We start from the raw sequence: 19,175 nt of genomic DNA, 5'->3' as shown, positions 1-19,175 counted from the left end.
CATTAAGTTGTCTTTGTAAAAACTGCTCCTTGTTCAGTCTTAAGGTTAACGCTGTGCTCCCACATTTAAATAGTTCAAACAACTCAAAAGGCCAAGCTTTAAAATAGCCTTGCTGTTAGCAAAAATGAGTCTCTCATAACAGAAAATATTCTTGCATTTTATGTATATTATTCAAAATAAAAAGTATCCACTGCAGTGCTACAATGCAGCATTTATACCATAGAGGAGCACAAAGCTGACGGTGGGTCTGTATCTCTAACTGGTGCATTACTCTCATCAACAATCTAAGACATAAATCCTTTACTTCCACTCTCCCATCACAAATCACTTACTGTCTTTTCCCCTCTTTTCTCTGTCCAGTAAATCTCTCTCCCTCACTCTGCTTTTAAAGGCGATTATCTCAGATATTTATTTCTTTTTCCTTATCTGTGCCAGCCATGTTATAGGGCAAATAGTGTCTGCATCTTTTTTATCCATCAGTCTGAGAAATACAAGAGATAGATATATTTAGATAAATCATTCTGATCTGACTTCTTTACTTGAGTTTGAATACTTAAAGATTGTAGAGGAAAAGGAAGAGAAATACATCTGTGGCATAGTTAAGAGTTCCCCACAAACTTAGAAATGTACTCCTTTACCATTGTTAGACTCACTAAAGACAGAAAGAAAGACTCATAATTGATACAGCAGAACAAGAGATGCCCTTCATAATACATGCTTTCTAATATTTCTGACTGATTCAGGATGAGGTTGTGCAAAGCTGCATTTGAGGAAGCTTTGAATCATCAGCCTCAAGCAAAGCTGAGGAACAGGCAGCAGAGGTGTGGAAGCTAATTTCATTCAAACAACACATCACTAGAAATGTAACCATTCCTAAAGTCTGATCTACAGCTCCCACTGACTCAAATGAACTCATTTTGAGGCAGTCATGAGATCACTCTTTATCATGAAACCAAGGGCCAGTTTCAAATAAAGAAGCTGATGTAGAAAAGCAAAAACCTGCAGTTCCTTGAGTGTCCACTTGAGGTGGGCTGCAAAAGGCCTGGGAGTCCCAATAACACCCATTTTAAAATGCCCATTTTTACAGCAGAAATAAACATGTTTATATTCTGTTTCAAAGAACTGTTTTGGTCAGAATAGCTCATCTTTATTGAAACACACTGTAGTTAGTGATTTAAACAAATCAGAGTTTTAATGGCTAACATGGGTGAGTTAAAGCTGTCTGACAGATGGCCAGGTTCAGAGCTATCTCCTCATCTACTCATAGGTCTTGTCCACACGGAGACAAAAACGTTATATTTCCGTTTCGCTCTGAAAAAGTTTTCCGTAAATACTGGGTTGTTTCAGAAAATGTCCGCATAAGCAATGAACCACTGAAAACGCTGTAGTATATATGCCAAGCCTGTAAGTGGCGCTGTAACACTTTCATGGTAATGCACCAAAAGAGAGAAGAAGATTACAGAAAACTGACACAAACTTTCTCCTGGTTGCCCTTCTGGTTGTTCTCTGCGGTGGATTTAAGAACATCTGGTGTATGTTGTTCGCCGTGATGATAAAGGATCATCAGATTCTGCTGTAAAAGCCATAATAAGCCCAATAGCGTCTGCAACACAAACACAACCCTGTAATCCGCCATTGTTGTTTTGGTACAACATGCGCATGCAGCGTAAGTGTGCTACGCTATGTGTGACATAATCATTTGAGAAAGATGTGGTTTGCTGTCCACATGGAGACGAAACGGCAAGCGTTGACAGATTTGTTCACTCTGAGACCCAGTTTCAAAAAGTAGTGCTTACGGCCTCCCAAAATGCCGTTTCTGTGTGGATGAAACGCCAATACGACAAAAAACTTTTGCGTATGCTCCTGAATTCATCTCCATGTGGGCGGGGCCATAGACTAACTGGAGGTAAGTCTGAGATGATTCCAATATGGCAACCCCAATCTTGGGCTTTAAAACACCATCTCAGACACTAATGGGTGTTGTCATCAAGACAATGGCCATGTTTAAGACAGTTTTTGCCATATTTATTGCAAAATGGTGAGGCAGTTTTGATTGGTGATGAAGGCTCTGCTCAGAGGATGCTATCTGAGTTAGCCATGCTTTGAGTTTCCTTGGAACACAGTTATAAAAGCATTACATTTGAGAGTACAGCAAAAGCTTTAGGCTATGAAGGAGGAGGCTGGGGTGGTGGAGGCCAAGTTTTGCCAGCAGCAGTAAAGTGTGATCAGCACTCGGAAGAAGAGATTGGCAAGCAAGAAGTAATATCTAAATGGACCACCTTGTTGAGAGAAAAAGCTGAGATTAGCTGAGAGTGGTGGAAGACAATTCAATCAGCTGGCAGTCAGTTGATGGCAGCTGGGTGTGTCCTGTCTGAGCTAAAGCCACACTTCATTAACAGTGCCTTTTCATTTTAAGTGAATGCAGAGATTGATACAACTAGCATTTATGTATTTGCTGTCCTACAGTGTGGATGATAATTTAACACTAAAAACAGTTTTCAGTTTTTTTGCCTAGACAGAGTGTACAACCTCATTTTCATGGCACCTATAACTAGCATTTACTGCCTCTAGGTTAGAAAAGTTTACTTCTGCTTTTCTTGGTAGCATCTTCAGGTAATTTTTATAATTTCTCAGTGGAAAAAAACACTGTGACCTGGCATAAAAAGACAAGTCATGTCAGTTTTACCAACTGCCATTGTTGGTGACAAAGCTGAAATCAGAAGACCTTGCCCCCTCTTAATTTTGACTGGTTTGTGAGGGAGAAACGTTATAGGTTATTTGTACTCTAAATCAATGGTTCCCAAACATTTTTCCTGGAAGTCCCCCCTACTTGTTTCGCATTCAAGCTGAGCCCCCCCCCAAGATCTTTTACAAAAAAACCTATAGCATCATATGTTGATAAAAATCAACAATCCTTTAATCATTCATTGATAAAACCCTAAGGAAGTGGATCCCCACAGATTTTTCTTACCTGAAGACCCTTATAAACTGTTTATTAAGTGCTTTATCATGATTATACTTAATATTTGCAAATCTAATTTTGACCACCTCCGAGCAGACAAAGCCTTGCGTCCCTCTTGAGACCTTTGGAGCCCTCCCTAGGGGGTCCTGGACCCGAGGTTGGGAACCACTGCTCTAGATGACGTCATGCAGCAGCAAAGAACTCCCCATGAGAGGACAAGAGTTATTTCTGCATTGAAAAACGCTACCAAAAAAAGGTCATGTTTAGTGCAGTTTACAACAATGGCAAGCGTTAATTACCCCATGTTTATTTGGTTGATAGTACATCACCGTTTCAATTAAAAGCATGTTTCTGACAAAAATGAGTATTTTTTTAATCTTAAAGAAGCACATCTAGCATCTTTGCTAAGTACTAGACTTCTCTAGACTCTTGTCTCCTTTTGTCTGGCTAGACAATGCTAGGAAGTCTGCAGAACTGAGCAATTTGTGATATTGATCCCCTCTATGCCAGGTTAAACATTTCGATGTGGGAAAAGTCACTTTTTTGATAAGTGTAGTGACTTAATGTGTGTAGAAATTTTCTGATGAAAATTGCAGCATACTGGTCCATTTAGAGCTGTAAAGTACTAACTTTCCTCCATTCCTATTTATTACTAATGGCCATCCTCAACTTCCTGCCCCCCATGGATCATGTCATTGAAAATAACTTATTGACAAGCACAGCACTGTTCCAAATTTGTACCTTACTGGTTTTATATTTATAATGAGCGTTGCCAGAGCAAGAAATGTAGCATAGAAACATGTGCCACTAGTTCTCAGTCCTTTTGATGCAGTAGAGCAGCTAGCTCAATGTGGCAGCTCAAGGCAATGTAAGAAGAAAGACCCTGAGTCAAATCTAAATGCTGGCTTCAATCTTTGTATGTTACTACCTCATGTGCCAAGTGAAGAACAGCTGTTCTACGCAGGTTAGTACCTATCCAAAGCCAAACCATGCTCTTTTCTTGATGCTAACCAAGTAGATTTGGTGCTTGGCCACAGTCTTCGACAGCCATGTTACACCTTCAGGTAATTTTTAATGATTGTTGGTATACAAAAGTAATAAAATCTATATTGATTATCTTCCAGCTTTGTCTTGAATTTTAAACTTGATGTTATTCATTCATAATTAGTTAAATGACTGCCATATAACCAAACTTTGACTTGACGTTTGCTGCTTTGACTGCAGAGCATCATGGGGGCAAAACTGACGCAGGAGTGACACCTCAATCATCATATTTTGAAGCTATGGGGCCACAGACCAAGCTGTCATATTTCACAAGTCTGAAAGTGAGAACGTGTTGATATGTGACAGGTTTGATGGATGACACAGGAGAGAAAGTGTGAGTGTCTACCTGACCTACAGGCTTGAGTCTGCTGTTTGTGTTTTTATTAATCCCTGAGTGCAAGTAATCAGAGAAAGTTCAGCAGAGGACAGCAGTAATGAGCCTGCTGATGTTCTTACCTCCATCTTCTTTCTTTAATGTGGAAAATCACCACTACTAATCTGCCTCTTTGCCTCTCTCCTCTGTCTTATTCCAGTCATGCTCCAGTCATTTTCCCTTTGAAGAAGCGCCTTAATATAAGAACGTACTTTTGCAAAAAATAAATAAATAAAAAAATTCTCTCCATCCAAAACAACCACCAGCAGCTGCATGCCTTCATCTGGGAAGAGCGTGGTGATGTACTGATGCTAATTTTTTATCAAGGAAATTTGAACACGTTTTCTTGCACAGTGATTATTACTCCCATCCCTCATGATTATGACCTTGAATCTCGTAATTTTGAGAAACTACTTGGCACGTATGAAAAAATGTCACAATTACAGAGTGAGGAAAAAGTTTTGATTCAAATAGTTTGGAAAGACATAACTTTCTGTTATGGTTTAGTTTGATACAGATATATTTAGATACTTAACCATGGTTTTTACAGACTGTACAGACACCGTATGCAGACAGAAACACATTAAGCTTGTTTTGATCTATTTGAAGTTCATCGATTAATCCACCAGTTTCTACATCTACTGACTTATCTGTAGGCTGTTCCATTTTCCTGTAAGTTGCTTTTTGGTCATGTACCTTAAACACTTAGTGCTCCTTTTCCTACCTTTCAAACTTTAGCCTAAACTTTGACACTTGAATCAATTTGTGTTAAAACAAGGTAAATGTCAACTACTGTGGCATTAACCTCGTTATTCCAACGTGTTTGTGTAGAAAAATGGTCTTCATTAACTAGCAGCATTTTTACAAGCTGAAACTTTAAGTGAGCAATGAACAAGCAGAAATATATTGAAGTCATACTCTTGCAGGGTTTTTTGTCAGCACTGTGTTTAAACGGGAGCTCTGGAGCAGCCTTTCCCAATTCTTAGTATGCTACAGCCCATTGTGAGACCTTAAATCCTCCAGGGCCCACCAAAACTCTTGTACAACCATAAAATAAGACTCTAATATTTTCATTATATTTAGCATATTTTTGTTTAATAAACAGGTCATTTCAATGCAAAAACTTGTTTTGATCAGGCATCTGCAAAACAATTCTTATTTTTTTTTAATATTCATCTCTGCAAACATGCACTGTGGACAAGCAAAGTAGAGTTAATGCCTCCAAAGACACTGATAAATTCCTAAAATTGGGAAGCAAGTGGCATTGTGGAATGTTTATCAGAGTGTCACAAGTTAATCCAAAACTATTTAAATCATGACACCACCTGTCATACATCAGCCAAAATAAATGATAAAAAGATGCCATGAGCTAAACTTCTGGCTCTGTTTTGTTACTTCTAAGCTTAAAATAATAACATGGATTTATTTCAAACATGCTTTGATTTAATTCATAATAATTTTTAAAACATTTCTAGGATTTTTAGTAGGGCTGGGTATTGTTTAGAACCTCACAATTCGATTCGATTTCGATTCTTTAGGTTGCAATTCGATTCGATATCGATTTGATTCGATATTGATTTAAATGCTTCGATGTTGATTCAGTAAGAAGTAGAAATACACAAATAACCTGTTAACAATTTTTTTATAATTATTATCATGCCAATATCAACATACGTGGTAGGTCACCTCATATTTTTGAGTAATGAAACATCTGAAAATAAAAAAAATTGCACAATAATAACCTATCTGTGCATATGGAGTACAAAAGTAAAAAACATGACACTTCTGTGTAAACACTGAAAAAGTAAAGTGCATGTAAACTTAATATTTCTTTCCTCTTGGAAATTGTGATAAACCTCACATAACATGGTTATGGTTAGTTGTTTGGTCAAGTGTGGCCTCCGTCCATACAACACGAATCACACTCACAGCGACCCCCACTGGCCAGGAGGTGAATCAGAGGATTTGCTGACTCAATATTGAATTGGGTTGCAATGCATTGATTAATCGATATTTTTACCCACCCCTAATTTTTAGTTAGTGAGTGACCTCTCACAGCTTACCTGCAGCACCAGCTAATACTTTGGGAAGCACTGCTTTCGAGCATTGGTTCCCAGTTTGCATACATTTTCCTAAAATCATGATTAGGCACATAATGTATAGTTTATACATAGATTGTTTAGTATCAAGTGTGTACAGGCTTTGTCTTTTAAGATTTTAGAAACAAAACAATTAATCCTGGTGGGCCTCGGCTTTTCTTGGGAGTACATAAACAGGGCCCAGAGGTAAATAGGTTCAGAGCTGCTCTAGGCACATAATAGCAGAGCTTTATCACAGCAGCACAACTGAAAGATCACCAACAGCCTTTCCAAACCAAAGAAAAGAGTTTCTATTGCTTAAAAGAAAACCATAAAATAACAGAATCATCTTTGAGATGTGCCTTCGCTTGAAACTGATTGTAATAGTTTGTTTCAGATGCTCATTAGCGCTCATCTGTTGCTCACTCTCATAGAAACTCACAACAAAAACAGAGAAACAGAACAGAGGGTACTTTATACTTAAAACAAGACCCATGTCAACATGAAAAAACACAAGAAATACAACTACATGAAGACAACAAAAACAAAAGCTTCTATAAGGAACTATAAGTTTGTATCACTTTCTGGAAGTGAAGGAAGATCGTTCTGCAAGAGGCTGGGGAAAATTGTGAACATATAAAGTGAAAAAGGACAGGCAACAGTAAAGGATGCTACATAGAACAACGAAAATCTCATTTTCTTAACAGGCTCAGGGCTTTAGTGCAACTTAACAAATACTATTTTTTTCTGTTACCTATTTTTGTAGGTAATGAGTTTCCTCTAATATTTTGAGTTCTAACTTATCAGGTTTTACAGAGTAGTATTAGTGTAAAAAATACATCATGCTTTTTTCAAAGGCAGTTGTTCAACTCATCCAAAATGTTTGCATCAAAAACTAAAAGGGCTGTTTAGACAGCGAGCTTTTTATCACTTCAGCTGCCACCTGTCCTTTGGCAGCTGTTCCAGGCATAAATAATATGCCTGACTGCTTTTACTTTTTAGGGGGTGAGTTAGTTCCATACCCAACTAGAAATTCCTCAAAGGAGCTTTAAGTGACTTCAATTTTAAATATTTCTGACTGTTTATGTTACTTTCAAGAAAAAATGCCAAGAAATGTGACTACTGTGACGAACTAAAACATGACATGCCTGCTGTATCTTCTTTGTTTCCCATTTGCATAAACAAGCTGCAAATTTGTAATGTCCATTTTCAACAAAGCAGCTTTAACTTTCCATTCTTTTTTTCTTTCTTTTTTTTTTTTTTTTTTACAAGTATGACTTGCACAGTAATGGAAGAAGGGATTATATCTTTGCAGCAATGGAAAGCAGATGGACAGGCGCCTTGCAGATTAATCTTTCTCAATCCCTACAAAAACTTTAAAGACACATTAACTCTTTCAAATAGACAATTCAGCTTTAAGTCCGAGCAAAAACAGGGCTTTTTAATGTCCTCCCACAAGGATTAAGGCTGTACTAGCACATGGTTAACATTTGCCTGCCCAAGGACAGGATTATATAGGCTCTGGGAGCATATATAGGTTATACTATAATTAATGAGTACATGCTGTGTTCTGAGAGACAGCAGTCGAATGGAAGGGATGGGAGATGCTGCATTCAAGCCAGTTAGCTACATCTTTGCCTTTCTATGGAAAGAAAAAAATCCCTCACACAATGCCACCTTGCAACATCTCTACAATCTTTGGCATAACATTTCTGGAGCTATTTCTGTCTGCATGATTGCCCTGTGTACATATCTCAGGTCACAAGACTGTATTATTTAAAATGCACAATGTAAATATGAGCTATTTTGATCCTGGCTGAGATTTCTGCCTTCAGAGTAGTCAAAGCTTTGAGAAAAAGATGGTGTTATTATTCTACTGGAGTTCTCAGCCTTCCAGGTTAAAAGCAGACTGAGGAGATGTTTAATTTGTGGAGCTGTGATTTGTTACACTTGACTGCAGACTGTAGGTTGGGTGGGTGGGTGGGTGGGGGGGTCTCCTGCTGCTTTTCAGCTGTCAACCCTTTGGAATCCACTTTCATATCCAAACCATTGATGAACACCTTTATTCTTTCACATTTCTTAAACATGCTTTATTTTCTGCTACTAAACAGCAGAGACTGACAATCTTCAGCATCAGCGTTCAAATAATGATTGGCATGTGTTATTGTTAACTCAAAGCTTGACTTTCATACCAAATGCGGAGCTTCTTTTATTGTCTAAAGATGCCTTTTTCAGGCCAAACACAATTAAAAGCTCTTACATAATGATGCAAATGATTTCAATGGCATAGTTGCACTCTCCATTTACTGCCACTGTGGTGTGTAGAGTGAACATAATGAGCTCAGGCAGTTTTACCTCATTTACCTATGTGTTTATATGTCATATAACCTGGGCAAATAGCATGCTTTTCTAAAAAGAGGGAGAATAAAAAACAGGAATAATACTAATAGAGTAGCATTTTTAAAACCATAAAGCACAATGATTTTAATATTAATGAAAATCTTTGCTGCACATGCACCAGTAAGAATGAATTCTTATTAATTTTTTAATGTTTCTAATTTTACTCAAGCTTCTTACAATGATGTCAGTTTCATTTTCCTCTCTTAGCTACTTTGCCTTTTCTTGTGTTACTAGTCCTTCATTCGTGAGCTAAAATGCCACAATTACCTTAATAAGTCATATTTTGTATCATGCAATCATGGTCTGCAGCTTGACCATTGTATACATAGTTGCAAGGGTGGCAAAACTGAATAAGGTATGCTAAAATATAGGATTTTCTTTCTCTTAAGGTGATGCCTTTACCACCTGAACATCGGACGTGTCTGTTTGAAATGGAAGTTGTCATTAATTACAACCCTATCTGCTTTCATCACAATAACATTTTAGTGGTTGTAAAAACCTGCCAGGAAACCCAATCCATGTGAAAGTGGTTCGGAATGGAACACCCAAAATCTTCAAAACCACTCAGCACTTAGCACCACAGCAAATTCAAACTTCATCCAAGTAGCACTGATTTGCATTTCAGGCTACTTCACATTCATATCACAGAGCCTGCTGCACATTTCTCAGATCCTTTTCCTCCAAGTATCAATGGCATACTGTAAAGTATTAAAATGCTGGGCCAAGAGGCACTCTATTAAGTTAGCCTGCTAGCAGATGGGTTGATTGGGTCGGAATATCTTTGGGGCATCACACTTTCTACAGTGATTGAAAAAATGCTAAGCCCAGGAGATTATTCAATTCTCAAAAACACTTTCATTGTTATCGTTAAAAACACATTTGTTATATTAATTACATTTCAGTCTTGCGTCGACTGCTGATATGTGATTTTGTTTGACTGCATGAGAGCTCCAGTTTATGATCCAGAACCGAATAACAATCAGCTTTTTTAAGTCTTCTTTAAACATTTATTTGATTCTTGCAGCTGCTCTGTCAGCTGCACCAGCATCCTTAGTTAGATTGTTAGAAGGAACGGTGGCGCTATACACTAATGTTTGCATAAGCATGCTTACATGTTCATTAGGACCCTAGGAAGACTAATGTGGATCCTGATCAAATAAATAAATAAACTAACATCCCCACCCAGCAATACCAAAGAAGAAGCTGAAAAATACGTCTCACTTATGACAGTTTATCAGGTGTCTCCATCAGAGACTCTGATGACGATGCAGTGCACATCAAAACATTAGTCCTCTGCACCCTGCACTTGATAAAATTTTATAGAAGTGACTCGTGTGCTCCATTTTCTTCTTTGGAATTGCTTGTGGGAAGGTATCCATTAAAACAATACTAAGGCTTACATGCTGATATACAGCATGTTTTTTGTAATTCCTTAAAGGGATATTTTGATGTTGAAGTTGAATTTTATAAGTCAGAGGTTCCCAAATTTTCAGGCTGTGACCCCATAAAAGAACAGCATCAAAGACCGGGGACCCACATCGTCTAAAGCAGGGGTGTCAAACTCAAGGCCCGGGGGCCAAATCTGACCCGTGGAACAGTTAAATCCGGCCCGCAAAATTATCTCATATTTCTGTTATAACTGGCCCATCAGTATGAGGTCTGTGGATTTACTCAAGTATAAAAATGTAAACTTATCCTTGATGGTTTAACTCTTTAAAGCATGAAAACACAAATTATAGCCAGGAAATTCTAATTTTTGGGAACTGAAATGTTTATTTCACTTTGTAATGAAATCCAAAAAAATCTAAATTTTAATCAAATTTAACACATATATTTTTTTTATCTTATTTAATACATTAGGTGTTTTTGGTAACTGATAATCCACTTGAGGGCATTTTTATCATTTATCAGATTGTATTCAGAAGTTTTTTTTAGTCATTTAGGATCATATCGATTAGATAAGAGTATCATAAGAGTATGTATCAATTATGATACAACAGGCTTTAAGGGGTTAAGATTTCCTTGTTAAGTCATAAAATCTGAAAAAGTAAGAAGTAAAAATAATTAGATAAGAAGTTAGGAATGAGGAAAAAGAAATTAATTTGTGTTTTTAATTTCCTATTTTCAATTTTTCATCTCACAATTAGGACTCAAACTTAGGATGTTGACTTTTTATTTTATACTTTGAGCATTTCAACTCATAATTTTGACTTCTCATATAATATTTTGAGCTTTAAGAGACATAATTCTAAATTTTATGTCATATTTTGACCTTTTTAATACATTATTTTCTATTTTATGTAACATTTTTTAATCCAAACTTGACTCCATAATCCCATAGTTTGACCCTTTAGACTCCCAATTTTAATATTTTGAACCATATTTTGACTTTTAATTTCATGATTATAAACTTTACTTCATATTTTGACCTTTTAAACTCATTATATTTTCTTTCTAATATATATGGGTTTAAAAAACATTATTGTTCTATTTCAATTTCAGATTTTGACCTTTCTGAACTATTAAATTTACCTTTCTCAGATTGTGAGCCTTTTAACTTGTCTTTTTAACTTTTAAAATGTCAAAATCATTTATCATTAGTGCCAAGTTTCTTTTCATATTTTATTTCTGGTGAAATGAGGTTCATAGTTTATGGTTAAAAAGGTGACCTGTTAGGCCCTCAGGTTAGACCTGAATCCAGAATCCCGCCCCTGCTGTGATTGAGTTTGACACCCCTGGTCTACAGAGTCCAATGTTACACAAAGCACCATGTACAAATTTACACTTTTTTGTGCACCTTATTTGAATTTAAGCACAAATCTCACTTGGTGGCAATGGTTTTATTTTAAACTGAACTAATTATGAGGATACTTTACAATAATGGATAAAATATACCACTTTAATCAGTTTGAATTTCTCTTCCTGTGACCTCCCTTGAGTGACCTGTTTATTTTTCCTCCAGAAAGCCTCTGTGTTTGGCACAATTTTACGATACAACAAATAGCCTATGTGTTCTTCTGCCTCACTGCATTTCTTTCCCCTGATCAGTGGTTTGCTTCACAGAACTGTAGCAGGGTAAAGTACCTGTTACAGGAACCTACATTGAGTTCTTCTTTTTCCAATCATCAATTCACTGAAAACCTTTTAACACTAAAGGTGTTCTTAGATTTGAAAAATATCACCAATAGATGATGTCAAATGGCTTACGATGATAATCAGCACAGAAAGTACCCCTGAGGATGATCGGCAGCTACTGTTTTTGCTCAAAATTTTTGAAAATCTTTGTTATAAAAGTATTTAAGCTATTTTGGCATCAGCGTTATGTCATGAATTAGGACATGAATGTCTATATCACGTTTCATGGCAATCCACCCAACCAGTGGTTCTCAACATTGTGGCCGGGACCCCTCTGGGGGTCACAAGACACTGAGAGGGGGGTCCCCAGATGCCTTCCAAAAAACAAAGACACATTAAACACATTAATTTTGGGGGTTGCAGGCTGGAAAGTTTGAGAACCCCTGGCTTAGAAATGCACAAAAACTGGAACCATCTGACAAATTGTTGTAAAACAAAACCAGAGGCGCCCAAAGTGATCAACATGCTTCAAGTGGAAACCATGAATATCAAAAATGTTGTGCCAATCCGTCAACAACATTATGAAATATTTTGCTTTATCCGTTACTTTGAACTGCTGGTATCATTAAAAGCAGTAAGAAGATGACCAAAGTCGATTGGCTGCATCCTTTGGGGGCCATAAATGTCTGTACAATATCTTAACAGTAATCCATCACATCATTGTTAAGATCATCCAACAGACTGACATGGCCATCAATAGAAAGACATCATATTTTTAAATTTTAACATCCCTGATACAAGGCCAATACCTCTTACAGCAAAACTGCTATTTTGTCATTTCAGTCTATTGCCAGCATACCTTTGCTTCCTTATGTTTAAAATCTTCATACACAGTTTAGGCAGCCTAGTGTCGTTACACAAATGAGGACTTTATCCTACAGAACAACCCTTATGATGCCACAATTCCATAAATAACAGCAATACGATCTCCATGTGTCAATAACCTCAGTAATTCACTTACACCATGTTCAGGAGTGGGGCCATTAGTGTGAGAGTGTCCCAAGACAATTAGCCCTGCTCTGCAAACACACAAGTCACCAGTTAAACATGCATACAGCCCTACACTCAACCAACATTCATTCCTCTATCCTCCTGCTCATGAAGACATCTCTCAGACTGAAAAAATTCCCTCCTCCCTGCTTCAAAGAGAAGCAACTGCCTGTTTCTTCCCTATTGTGTTACCCTTTCCACAAGGTTACAGCAGCACATTTGAAGCAGCAGCAGAGACGCTCGCATGAAGACTTTGCAGCCCAGGCCTGTTCCTCTGTGATAGCCCATCATTGCTGTTTGTGTGCCAGAGCTTCTAATAGTGGATTATCATGGAGCTGCTCCACATGTTTTACTGAGGCTCTTGAAGTCTTTTCATTACAGAAATTGCTTTATCTTTGCTGTGACTAATCTATAATAGCCAAAATCATAACAGGCTACATATTAGATTGTGTGGCCAGCGTGGTGAGAAAACAGGCCTACTGTTTACAAAGGTGTGAGGGGGACACATCAGGGGATTAGATTGGTGTGAATAGTCCTTAAAACAATTCTATAACAATACAGGTGATAAAAACATTAAAGCTTGTGTGAGGGACTTTCAGTTTGTGGGGATTTTGTTGGTGCGTGTGGACAAAGCAGTATGTCTGCTGTTTTACCCTTGTAGTAGGCCTGTCAAATGATTACACTAATACATCAGAATTAATCTCTGAATTCTAATCAAGATTATTACCTATTTTAATCATAGTTTTGAAATATTTTACATTTTTTAAATTGAAGTCTATATTGACCCCATGCAGCAATTTTTACCATTGTCTTGTTTTGTGAAAGAAATGAATGCAAAAAGAACCTGACTTTAAACTATATCATTTAAATGAGTGCTACACTGCTACATCAGTGTGATCTTAAAACATGACTTGGAGGCTGGAGACAGCTTCAAAGTGCTTAATATATCAAACACAGTGAAGCACTGCTATACATTAAGTATATACAGGATACAGGAAATGGCTCATTGGTGTGACATCATTTTCACTTTTAGAGAGTTCCAGTTAAACTGCTCTCTCTGTGCAAGTAATCCAGTTAAGGTTAACAATTAAGAAGAGAGTTTTGCAATACATATTATACTTCTGCCTTGTTATTTTACAGCCTTGTGTCACAATTACGCTTTTTTTTTAAAGCTGAAAGGAGACATTTGAAGCAGCATTAGTGTCCTTATTTTCTGTCACTGTAAGATGAATATCATCCAGCTGCTGCCTCACTACAGTAGCTTAACTGCAGTGCACAAAATAGCACACAAGCACTGTTTTTTAAAGACTTGAATGCATTAATTTTATACCTTAATCTTACTGTGATTAATGTGTTAATACTGACAGCCCTTATTTTTATTTAGGCAGTCCTGAAATTTCATCCTTCTTTCATTTCACAGTAAATTATATGGCGCAACAAGAGTCTGACACCTAACCCCCACAGCAGTCTAGGACATTAAGAAACAAGTGTATAGAAATAATAATCTGTTTTGTAGTTGTATCTCTTGTGGGTAATCTAGACTATGAATCTTACATAGAAACATCGGTATTATATCAGTCTGCTTCATAGCCAGGTACACATGCCTGAAAGTGTCTTTAAATTGCAATGAAAAGGTGACGTCTGTAATATTAACCATCAAGTAAGAAACCTTTAAGCTATCTTAATAACAGAGGTGGAAAAAGTACACAACTACAGTACTCAAGTAGAGGGACAGTTAATCTGGTTAAAATTGACTGAAATAAAAGTAAAAGTGTTGGTCTATAAATCTACTCAAAGAAAAAATATTTGATTTAAAGTTTACTTTAAGTGCTGAGTAGCTACCATAGACTGTAGAAAGAACTGGATAAAGCCTGTGTGTCGTCAGCCGTCTGCTTACAATAGGCTGACTCAAACAGCTTTTGAAGCCAATCCGTGGCCGGCTCCATATTGAAATCACTGTCTCAACTGAACTTTGGATCGACCTAATGGCAGACAGAGCCCGCCCACTGAGCTCAACTTCCTGTCAGCTCAGCTAGCACAAAAGCCATCCTTCTGGAGGAAGCGTCTGACTGTCAAGCTATCTGTCAATCAAATGAGATGCGCCAATGAGTGCGCTAAGAAATTAAATTTTGAAATTTAGTTTTTGAACCACGCTGTAAAACAGTTTATTTCTAGTGTAAAAAAATGGCTTTTTAACATGTGTTCAGACGGGACTTCCGGTGTTCCTGCAGCCAGCCTCAAGTGGACACTCAACATACAGCAACTTTTTGCACTTCCACATTGGCTTCATTTTTCAGGACCAGAGGTTGCCACTTGGTAGCTACTGAGGAGCTGTACAGTAAAATAGGATAGTTCCTTATTGGCAAGAGCAACAAAAAGATAGATCTCCAACCAGGTGGTTCAGGTAAAGTCACACCTCTATAATAAAGTAAAATACACAGCAAAATTGACAGTGTTAATTTATCTCATATAGAGGTAAATTTCATGCTTTTAAAGTGTCTATATTGGTCCACATTACATGTAGTCAAACTAACCTTTTGAAAGTGTTAAATATTTTACAGTAAAACAGAGCTATAGGAACTTTTAAAAATCTGTGGCAAAGTGGGTCTTCTCTGGCAAGAACGAAGCAGAGAATCAACCTCATAGCAAGGCAATTCACACCGATTAAGAATATGCACTATTTATCCTTTTGGGAGCAGTCTAGATCTGTGGATAACCACATTCATGGTGCAAATGTGTCTAACAACAAAAACAACAACAATACAGACAGCAGGGATCACTGTAGAACACACACATTAAAGCTGTAGTAAGTGATTTATTTTTAGTATCGTATGCCTACAAAAACAACACAACCCGTCAGGGTATTGTTATTGAAGCCATCTAACAGAATAACACACTTCTGCAATGCTTCCTCACGCTGCACTCTCACTTGAGGAAGACCAGCAAGGGACAATGCTCTAGCCAATGAGGAGGCTAGCACTCACAGCCAATCACGGCTCAGTTCAGAGGGAGCGTTCCTATTGGCCAATGTAGTAGGTGCGCTTCCGCCTCTCAGCTCATTGAGAAGTTGATACAATGGCGGAGTTACCAGCAGTGTTCGGTCGTATGTAGAATTTGTTCATGCTGAGATGAAGTGTTTTCTTGCCTGTAATCCGGCCATTGTTTTCAGTGGAAAAGCGGAGTGGACATGCATTTTTGCGAGGAGGTATGTGAGAAGAGGGGCGGAGCTACGGAGCTCAAGCATGGAGAAGAACAGGAAGGGATGGGGAGTAGTGTTGATTCTACACGGCTCTCAGCGGAAGTTACATACTCGAGCTTTAAACACTCTGCCCAAGGGTATGATGGGAAACTCTGCCTACACATCTACCCAGATTTGACATACAGAATAGTCAACAGAGGTGGAAAAAGTACAAGAGAATTGTACTCAAGTAGAAGTACAGTTACTCTGGTTAAAACATACTTAAGTAGAAGTGAAAGTACTGATTTACTGTGACTCTTTAATTATCTTGCACTTTTGTTAATATCAAACTGGAAACAGGTTTCAGACATTTTACTTTGTCAGCTTTCCAAAGCCATTGGTTAAACTAACAGTGCCATTTTGGACAAAATTAAGGAGCTGAAATCAGACTGTAAGCAGACAGGCACAGTGATCTAACAGGAAACACTGGCTTGTTTGTCCACTCACTCACCCACAGCAGAGAATTGTGGCTACCTAAGCCACCAGATATAAAAGTGCATCACTAAGCATGCATTAGACTATCAGTAACCTACGCTAAATGGGACTCCAAACAAACAAATAGATGGAAACACTGTGGTTTAAAGCCTCCCACATGCACTTGTGCATGAGTCAGCAAAAAAAATTCGACCATATGGCTTAAAGCGTGTCCGGAGGAAGACGGATTGTCTGCAGGTTACACAAAAAACAACACTAACGAGAGCTATTTCTACTGTATTGTTTACAGTGTTTCCTCACAGGAGAGACAAGTGATCAGCTGTAGATTAACCGAGCTGAATAAATCTCTGTCAGGTACACTCGCCACCACACTGAACGCAACTTCTTCCTCGTGAGGAGGGCTACAAGGAACTGCTACTACAGCCTCAATGAGCCATGTGATAATCAATGTTTCACAGTACAAAGGAAACCCTGCACAAAACATGTAGGAATCTGATTGCTGTAGTATCATCAGTAATAAATAAAAAACAGTTTTCCTCACAACCTTGGTGTAGATAGAGTGGCTGGTGTTTTAGGGCACAGATAAACTGTATCCATTCAATTCTTGTGGTACAATAGGGCCTGGACTGTGTGACTTTGACAGTATAGGACACCATGACCCAAAACTGGCTCCAACATGAATGGAGCATCACAGCAGCAACGTGAAACCAGGATGTGGGCCTTGTCCCCTTACTCTAACTGCATTAATATCACAACCTGAACCTACGGTAGCAAACAGTATGAAAAATGAATGAGTGTGTGCAGAATTTTTTTTTGAATGCAATTAATTAACTGTAACCTGTCGAGAGGAGCCCAGCTCATCTGCAGAGGAGGAGGAAGGCTATTAGGCAACCTTCCTCAGGAGGTCTGAGCCTAAAAGTCACCTTGGGAGGCCAAATTGACGGGATAAGTGATGGCGCAAACGGGTTGGAATTGGGTATCCGCCAGAAAGGCAGGAAATTGTGCCATGTATATGATGGAAAATAGGTCTTTTTTTTTCAGTCAAAAGCCAACAAAGACAAAGACGCCGTCCCGTTCTAAGTCGCCATCCACCATCCCCTGAACGCCCTTTCAATTAATGGACTTGCTGGGATTGATCTGACTTGTGAGCGATTGTGTGAGGAGGAACATGGGCTGCACTCAGTCTGCAGCTCTGCACCACCAAACCATGTGTCATTTCTTTCACTATCAGTAGCTTTGAAGGGCTTTTGCTCCTGCCATGCTCTGAGGATTTCAACATTTTGCGTCAATAAGAAAAAAAAAAACAAAAAAACAAAACAGTGTCTTTCTTCAGCGGGACCGTGCAGCCTCCGAGCGCTATCGGGAGGGCCTTGTGGCCAAAAACCCCCCTCTGTGCTCTACCTTATGTAGGTCATCAATGACAACATCTGCGATATGAAAGGAGGCGTTTCGTCAGCTTGTGGTTATTAATGCTGCCTTATGCACCGAAGGGGGCCTTACCTTCTGCTGTCGTCGTGCCATATCTGTGGGCTGTTTTGCATTGAATGGGTACGCGATGCATCGCATGACAAAAACATACAACTGCAGCTTCTTCTTGCGCTCCTCCTCATCTCTCTGCAGTTTGTCCAGGTCCTCCTTCTCTTCGCTGGCTGCAGAAGGGCTCGGGCTGGTCGGACGGGCGCTGCTGCGGCTGCTGCTGGGCGCAAGACCACCAGAGCTCTCGCTAGTCCTGCTGGGAGAGATGCGGGATCCGGCCTGAGGTGCCATCGCCTCTTTCGTCTCCTCCTCCACTATCCCATCAGATTCCTCCTCGCTGGACGACGGATCTAACATCTTGTTTTAGAGAAGATGCAGATACACCCAACCTTCTAAGAGAGGCTCTTTTTAAATCTCCTTGAAACTATAGTAGTACTCTCTCCTTATCTCCGTGCGTAAATTTCATGCAGAATACAGAGATCTAGGCCCTGGTTGTACTCGCTGGGAGATGTCAGCAGTGCGAGTGGAGCTGGAAGAGGCTCAGTCTGCTTCACACTGAGCTTTCTCCGCCTGCGCCGAGCCTTCGTCGATGCTTACGTATTTTCTCTGCTTTATTGGCCAGTCACTGCTGCGGATGTGAGAGGGGGAGGTGAGAAGGCAGCAGAGGGGAGGGGCAGGGGAGTGTAGCGTACAGATGAGGGGCTGGAGAGCCGTTTTTCTTTTTTTTTTTTTTTTTGATTCGGCGAAAGCGGGCGATGGCCTCTCCCTGCCTGCCAGGCGGACGCATGCAGACGCGAGGAGCTGGCCGTGGTCCTGAACACAGAATCATACCAGAGAATGAATGGTGCGCCTTTTACGCGTCCCATATCCCGTCGTTACGTTCTGCAGTGGTACACCTAAGATGGCTGCCACAAGACTTCTTTGATATTGTCAGTGAAATGGGGAGCATTATTCCATTTTTTTTAAATCAAGGGCTGTGCACGAGCTGTCAGGGTGGGATATGTTCAAGGTGGCTCCTCAGCCGTCCTGTGCCGTGTTGTTGCA

The 19,175-nt window shown here is 39.0% G+C and overlaps 1 protein-coding gene across 15 annotated transcripts in view; it reads right to left on the bottom strand.

Annotated features, from left to right (window-relative positions):
• Positions 1–18,668, bottom strand: part of cadpsb (Ca2+-dependent activator protein for secretion b) — a 103,488-nt gene extending 84,820 nt beyond the window's left edge. For all 15 annotated transcript variants that reach the window (XM_041780849.1, XM_041780906.1, XM_041780865.1 and 12 more), the window contains exon 1: positions 18,156–18,668. In XM_041780849.1, the coding sequence (XP_041636783.1) occupies positions 18,156–18,488 (333 nt within the window). In that variant the 5' untranslated portion in view covers positions 18,489–18,668. The remainder of the gene's footprint in view (positions 1–18,155) is intronic.
• Positions 18,669–19,175: the final 507 nt, after the last annotated feature.

This window comes from Cheilinus undulatus, linkage group 3 (assembly GCF_018320785.1).
Source record: "Cheilinus undulatus linkage group 3, ASM1832078v1, whole genome shotgun sequence".
Classification (NCBI taxonomy): Eukaryota; Metazoa; Chordata; class Actinopteri; order Labriformes; family Labridae; genus Cheilinus; species Cheilinus undulatus.
This window is presented reverse-complemented; position numbering and strand designations above follow the sequence as displayed.